The sequence below is a fragment of the Mizuhopecten yessoensis genome, unplaced genomic scaffold, assembly GCF_002113885.1.
Source record: "Mizuhopecten yessoensis strain PY_sf001 unplaced genomic scaffold, ASM211388v2 scaffold10811, whole genome shotgun sequence".
Lineage (NCBI taxonomy): Eukaryota > Metazoa > Mollusca > Bivalvia > Pectinida > Pectinidae > Mizuhopecten > Mizuhopecten yessoensis.
This window is the reverse complement of record NW_018408733.1, coordinates 694308-702279: the sequence shown is the minus strand read 5'-3', so window position 1 is coordinate 702279 and position 7972 is coordinate 694308. Positions and strand designations below refer to the sequence as shown.

Below are 7972 nucleotides of genomic sequence, written 5' to 3'. Positions count from 1 at the left end.
CATTACTCTCTTATGATACAAAGCAATATAACCTACACTCAACACATACCTCTCTTTTGATACAAAGCAATATCACCGTACACTCAACATATTAATATCTTACGATAAACCGCGATATAACCTACACTCAACAAAAAAATCTCTTATGATACATTGAAATATAACATACACTCAACACATTAATCTGTTATGATACAATGCAATATAACCTACACTCAACACATTAATCTGTTATGATACAATGCAATATAGCCTACACACAACACATAACTCTCTTATGATACAAAGCAATATTACCAACACTTAACACATAACTCTCTTATGATACAAAGCAATATAACCTACACTCAACTTACTAATCTCTTATAAGACAAAGCAATATAACCTACATACCACACATAACTCTCTTATGATACAATGCAATATAACCTACACTCAACACATTAATCTTTTATGATACAATGCAATATAACCTACACTCAACACATAACGCTCTTATAATACAATGCAATATAACCTACACTCAACTCAATAATATCCTACAATACAATTAAATGTAACCTACACTCAACACATTAATCTCTTATGATACAACGCAATATAACCGTTCAAAGTACAAACATAACCTACACACACAGATGCACACTGCCTTGAAATGGCAAAATAGGCGTAAACCCTATTTCAGGCATTCCTGCGTAAAATGGTTATCAATTTACTTGTACATATAAACCGATTTGCACTATTTTGTATATAGCTATGATAAAACCCTTCATTTCGTAGATATTAAAGGAACAATTTAGTATTTTTTTACATTCTGTCACAAAATTCTTTATAATTATATAGTTTGATACTCCTTATGAGTAGTTATGGAGGAATCCTTAACTGTAAAGCCGTACGTTTTAGCGGCAGCTGTCGGTGAATTTCTAGCTAACAAAAATGTCTTTCCAGTCGAGGAGAGTAGGTAACTTCTCGCTTTATTCGCCTAGCCTCTCTAGAATACAAATAAATGCATTTCTTCTGGATAAAAACTATCCTCGATCAACATCTTAAACACCATTATAAATGAGTGATCTTTTTTACTATTGATATCATACTCTCTGCGGTTTGAAATTCTCCCTACTTTTAGTGCGTGCATGCTCTAATTGAACCTGTTCGTCTTTATTCAAATGCAAATATGAACAGAGATATCTCATTAGAAGTATATAGTATGATATTTATAGTACTGTGTAAATTCAATAATGTGTGAACTCAGATTCATATCTGAAACTTTGTTGTCGGTCGACAGCGTAGTCTTGTACATGTTTATTTCCACTGAAAGGCCCGGATATTGCGCTATTCCGTTCGTAGCTTTTTATCACCAGCTTTCCCGAAAGATGAAATTGATCACACATGACGTTTGCTTCCGATCTTGTCATGATAGTAACGTATCGCTTTTGTTAGGAGATTAATAGAATATATCACTCCTGTGTGATATAGACAGAGATATCTCAACCAGAGGGTGNTATTTCAGTATCTATTCGATTTTTAGGGTGTCATTTGACGAAATATCCCCTTTAACACAAAATACGGACACATGTTGCTTTACGGTATAGCTGTTGAACGGATATTATTTGTTATCGATTAAAAATGCACTCTGGAACCTTTGGTTTTGTGTGTGTGTGCATTACGACATCATTAACATCTAAGTTCTTTAAGGACGTGACATGATATGGCAGTGGGGGAAAACCGTATAGCCCGACGAGAAACTCTCCATTGATTGGTTGAGGGCTATTTATCGTTTTGATCGTAGACTGTCAGACGCCTTAACCATTCGGCCACCGCGGCCCTAGTTTGAAACGAGTTATGCCATTGTTACCATTCTTGTTAGATTTCCCCTGTCCATTTTTACTCGGAGCTCACTTTTACCGTTATAACTGTGTTCATCTGATGCTATTTTGTTTTGATAGACCAGTGTGGTAATGTTTCAGGGAAATTATAAAAACAATCAGCAATTGAAAATATTTCTAATGCATTTAATATGTAATTAACGACAGACTAGGCTATACAGTCAAACGAAATAATGATTTTGCTTTAATTTTATCTAATAAAAATCAGACGCACACAAAAAGAAGTTATATGCTGCAAAAAACTTGAATTTGGAGGAACATAAAACTTTCAGTTACGGCTAAATAATAGCCTGGCATGCTGACAACTCAGATAATTCAAGCGGTTTATTAGTTTGTGGTGTATATTGAATAAGCAGAACGTTTATAGAATTTCTGAATGGTGTATTATATTTCTTAAAAGTTAATTATGGATATTTGGTAATATAGAAACAAATATACAATCTCCTCATTATCATAGGGCACCCGATGCAGGACAACTAATGTAACATTTGTCTATACCACTTGGAAACAGAATTATTTCTGCCATTTGATCTTGAATATGTATAGTTTTACATGCAATGAACGGAAAATTTCAATGTTTAAAGTACATCGTCACTGCAATCAAGAAAGCATTTTACTGACGAGGAAAAAAACCGCTAGGTCCTAAATCAGGAAATATCAAATATTTTGACAGCTTCGTTTGTTACATGTTTCGAATAATGATATCTTTACATAAAATGTCCTGTTGCTCTTTTTTTACATAGAATATTGTTAGAAAAATTAATTTAAATACAAATTCATGTACTCATGAAAGGTCAAATAGAAAGTTCAACTTTATTTGGGTTTCAGCTTGGGAATTATTAAATAATATAATAGTCTTGGGGGGGGGGGATTCAACAAATGTTGAGGAGTGAGTTTCATGGACAGTCTATCATAAAACTAAAATGTTAAAGTGCTAAAGTGATAATTCAGAAATACTAATATCCTCTTATAATACTGAATTATTTAGTGATGGAACAAAGGCCTTATACAATGCATTCCAGTTTAAACGCGAAACACTGTTTCCAGATTGAATCATGCCTGAGTCAGTGCCCGGTTAAGGATCCTGGTACCACTGCCAAAATCTTTAAATATGCGTTGGAAAATGTATTTTCGGCATGACTATACATTTGAAAAAATAGTTTCAAAAGTTTGTATGAGAAAATACAGATAGAAAATAAACAAAACATACGAACAGCAAAAAAGAAACTGTGTGTACATAATAACAAAATATACCTATAATAATGTTTTCAACATCAAGGTTTACACAAATAACATACCAACCTTCTTTGGTGAATGCGTTATTTTTAGCCAATGTGCATTTTGTTTGCCAAATCTTGCATTTTTTGCTGCTAACAAGTAACAAGCTTGACCGATATCTGTGACTCTTTACATACAGGACAAACAAACAAAAGTCAATATATTTTTGGATGGTGGATATTTTTGGTAAGCTTTAGCGGAGTGAAAATGTCGGCAACAATGTGGTCGGAGTGATTCATGTTAGTGTTGTCAAAAATGCTGTTGCTAGACGCATTGGTTTGCATAGGAACGCTATTTGTTATGACACATGAAGAAGTTTCTAGCAGGCCAGGTACACCACGAACGTAGCTAGGATAATTTTCATTCGGGACGGATGTCGTTTTTAAACGTCTCAGGAGAAGTATTATTTTCAATTTTGAAGGCTTGAGAAAGACAAAAAAAAAAAAAAAGTTAAAAATTAAATTAATTAAATATGTTTGATGGATAGCAGTTGCGGTTGCTTGTTTCATACACATTGTACATGTTGTGGCAATTTATATTTCATAGGTAACCACGCCTTAATTCAGCAGGTTAAAATGTGTTATACAAAATGTTTTTTGAAACAACCCGCGACAAAATACTCAACAGATCTACGAAATAAACCTAAAAGATAACTAAAGTTAGTCACATTCATTGGTATAAAACTTTGAATTACTACTTTACATGGCCGGTTTCTGTTGACTCCTGGATAGTTCAAAATTTAGTGGAATTGATTAAACAATCTCTCATATGCAGTCTTTGAATAGCGATATTTTAGTACATAACCTGTTTAAGCTGTGTAAATATCATCTGTAGACCATGTGACGTCGCCACGTATCAGTCTATTTCATTTCCTGGTAAGCGTTCTCATTCTGATTTGCTCTGTTATGTCGTGAGAGCAATATTCCAATAACATATGTCATCAGCAATACAAAAGACTCGATCAGGAAAATGTAAGTGAACCACATCGGTGAACAGTTTTCCATCAGCGTTCCAATAACAACAGGGTTAATAGTGGCACCGCAATTAGCTGCGATATTAAGATACGATGAAATGTGTCCAGTAACCGGGAAAAAATCTTCTTCCGTCCATGTGAAGACCGTAGGAAGAATGACTGCGAAGAAAAAGCCTATGAATGCCACTGACAGCCATATACCGATATCGGAATGGTGTAGACCACACCACAGTATGATAGTGAGCGTCACTGAAATCAGTAAACACAGCACACCAAGGATATTCTTTGGATTCAAGTATGAGGCCCAGAAGACGCCTACCAGTCTCCCAAGCCCAATACAACTATAAAATACAGATAGGACGTAGGAAGCGTTCGACATAGACCAATTTAACTGGGAAATGCAAAAGGCTGGCAGAAACCCAGAAAACGATTCTTCTATTGCGGTGTATATGCAAGCCATTAAACCCATGTTGATAAGGATAATTATCTTTCTATATTTTGAAATATTTTTCGATGACGTCATTTCCGTTACAGCTCTATCAGAGTAAATGTCACGATTGAAAGTGAAGAACATAAGCAGGAAGGCCATTGCAACAAATATACAAACACAGGCCGATATTATATACGCAATATATAGCTGAGATGAATGATAGAAAGATATAGGCATATGCAAGTCACGTTCAGTGACGTTAAATAAAAAGGTTCCACTTTTGTTGAGAGTATTGGTATGTTCGATATACAAATCAGTAGTAGGCATTGTTATTAAAGTGGCATTGTTTCCATCATTGGCAGTTGAGTGATCCGGCATATTATGCTGATATAGTTTCCGGAAGGACAAAAACTGGGCTGTCACAATAGGGGAGATAACTCCACCAATCGAGTCGCTGAAATACATTGCCTGCATGAAACTTCGTCCACCATTTCCCCAGACGGCTAGCATCTCTGCATTTACCACTATAACATACAGGATATATATTTTAGCAATGAATGTTTTAGCAAATGATGTTATGGTCCTATAAAACACATTGCTATTAATCACAAACTTAATACAACCTGGCAGGACGTTATGAAGGTTTGTCAGCAATAAAAATGTGTGTTATAGGCCCATAACAATATTTGCTAAAATATTCATTATTTATATTTACATGTTGATAGAGTAATTACGCTTTATTTAGGTGTTTCGATTAGTTCTTTAAACATCAAATTAAGTCTTGAAAACAGTGAAATTGATGACGTCACAATATAGATTGATGACGTTATAATAGCAAAAGTTGCTATTGTCTCATAACAACATTTGCCTTCTCAATGCATTGCAATGAAAGGATGCAGAGGAAATGTATATATATATTAATAACAATGCTGTATTTTCATTGGTTATAGTACTCTCATCAGAGCACAGATAAAAATCTAAGACAATCTTGGTTTCCTGTATTCTTTGTTAAGTAATTGCAATATGCTTATTTGATAATACACAGCAAAACTTATCTGACCATTACGTTTATCCAAATCTATATACCAAGTATATAAAATATATTCAAAGGTGTGGTTGGAACCGCCCATTTTGTGGAAGGTCGTGCGTGTTAATGTGATAATTTTAGCTATTTGTTCTGTTAATCAGTATATGAAAAATTCTTTTTGTCAAATTTAACAACGTGATATACGATACAAAGATGTACCTGGACTTTGTTTTCCAGCATGAATATATTGTATCTTTAGAAAATCATTTTTTAACAGAAAATCATACACTGGAAATTTCATAAAAACAAATATTAAATTTAAATGAAGTAAACACACACAAATATCAACAACGATGTGCTGTTAAAATGTAACAATGACGCTGTTTGCTGTTTCCGTCGCCGATTTAGAACGGTTCCGGATGGACGACGTTACGCTTGGACGTCGACGTCTGGGACGGTCCGTTAATCGTCAAGTAGTCCTAAGGCGAATGCCTTAACAGCAGTTATTGATTTATAAATACGAAGCTTCTGGACAACGCGACATTGTGATCGAAGTTACAAATATACAGCAATTACCATTCGCCTCCCAACTTCAAACATTTGCGGCATTATTGTTTTACCGATTTTGGAATCAATCGTTGTGCATCGCATTAGAACAGATCAGAAGTTCGTTTTGGAATGGTTTTCTAGCTTTTCACAGGAAGGTATGCCCCAGATACATGCATTTTGACAATTTTGTTAAAAGCGTATGACAAGGTTCGTATTTGGACATTGATTACACAAACTTAAATTGGCACTCCCCTAGGACAGGAGAAGAGCCAACCGTATTACCAAATCACTGAATTTGGTCACCAAATAGTGAAGTGATACGGCTTAAACCAAGGTTACGTTGTTTTTTCTACTATATTAAATATTAACAACAGTGGAACCTCTCATGGATCCTAAGCTGAGTTCTGGGTTCAAGGCCCACGTAAGGCGGTCACCATGTACTGGCCGCAGGTCGGTTGTTTTTCTACATGTACTCCTGTTTCCTGCACCGCCATACCTTGGCTCGTCTTTAAAGCATAAGGGCTCTAACAGTAAGCAAAGCACACCAAACAAAACTAGACTTAGGTATGTGTGTTAGTCTTCAAAAATTCCATATGTTTTGGTTGGACGTAAGTAAAAACCTGAGTTTAAACTGAGAGTGACCTTTTACTTATCATGAAATAACTCTCCTACAATATAATACTATCAGTCAAAAATGTATTTGTGACATTAAATAAATAAATCTGTTGTGGTATTTCCTATAGCTAACTGCCGGTTTACCTGAATCTATGATTCCGTTACAGAACCCAACGATGGCGTGTGCAGTAACCATGGCGACATGGATGCGACACCAAGGAATGGCGGCCAGAACAATAGCTGCGAGCGTCAGGGCGAGAAACTGTACGATATATTTGTCGACATGGTTGCAGACAACTCCATACATGAATGAACCGACAACGAACCCAACGCTGAGGAACGTCATATATAGGGAAGACTCGTCTAGGGTGACGGACGTTATTCTCTGAAGATCCAGCAAGGCTGAACTAGTCTGAGCTAGAATCCATCCCTGTGAAGAACGCAAAATGCAAAAAGTTGTTAATTCATACTAACCAAAAAGATAGATAAATGAATAAAAAAAGCTTTGCGTACAGAAAAAAAAATACAATATGCAACGTTTCGGTACAATGTTTAAATAATAGGTATACACTCCTTATGCACCTTCACGGGTGAATGCATTTTGTGCGCATGAATACTTTTCTTTCTTTTGCACGTGCCAAATTTCACATTTGTCTCCGCTAGTAAGTAAGTTTGAGAATCTTAAACTGCAGCTTTGACGGCGCGACGTATTACTGGACTACGTAGAATAAGTCAAAGATTAGTGTGAAACCGCCTGGGTGAACGCCACAACCATCCACCCCGTACAATTGCCCACAGCAGCCGTCACGGCATCTGCCTAAGTAGTTTAGAGTTGCCTGAATTTAATAGGTAGATGTGATGGCCCTTTATTAATAAGGGGTTACCTGTATTTAATTGGTAACTGCCACGGTAGCTGTTTTAGTAATGTGTCTGATAACTGCCTTACTAAAGCAGACAGTTGTTTTGTAGAGCATTCCATTGGCCGATCTTTCAATGTCTGGCAAAATTAACATTCTATGCCGATAACACGTGATATGTAATACCGTACAGGTGTGCCCGATTGGATCGGTTTCCATATCATGTATCCGTGCCTAATTTCCTCCGTGAGGACAAGCAGGATTGGTTTTAAATTCGATATTATATATCTCCAATTTTGGTTACTTTTGTATCACAAGCCTGTTTTCACAATGTCATTTTACATCTGGCGAAGCGTT

The 7972-nt window shown here is 35.8% G+C and overlaps 1 protein-coding gene across 1 annotated transcript; it reads right to left on the bottom strand.

Moving 5' to 3' along the window:
• Window positions 1-4024: 4024 nt before the first annotated feature.
• LOC110462594 (sodium-dependent glucose transporter 1A-like) lies at window positions 4025-7358 on the bottom strand. Its single transcript, XM_021516606.1, has 3 exons — window positions 7341-7358; window positions 6903-7188; window positions 4025-5091 (listed from the first exon to the last, which is right to left on the bottom strand). The coding sequence occupies exons 1-3, from the start codon at window positions 7356-7358 to the stop codon at window positions 4025-4027; spliced, it is 1371 nt and encodes a 456-aa protein (XP_021372281.1).
• Window positions 7359-7972: the final 614 nt, after the last annotated feature.

Bases quoted from the DNA above. Each gene is read 5' to 3' on its own strand.
- LOC110462594 (XM_021516606.1), bottom strand. The intron at 5,092-6,902 runs GTAAACCGGCAG...TGTATGTTATAG, and splicing joins TAACGGAATCATAGATTCAG to TGGTAAATGCAGAGATGCTA.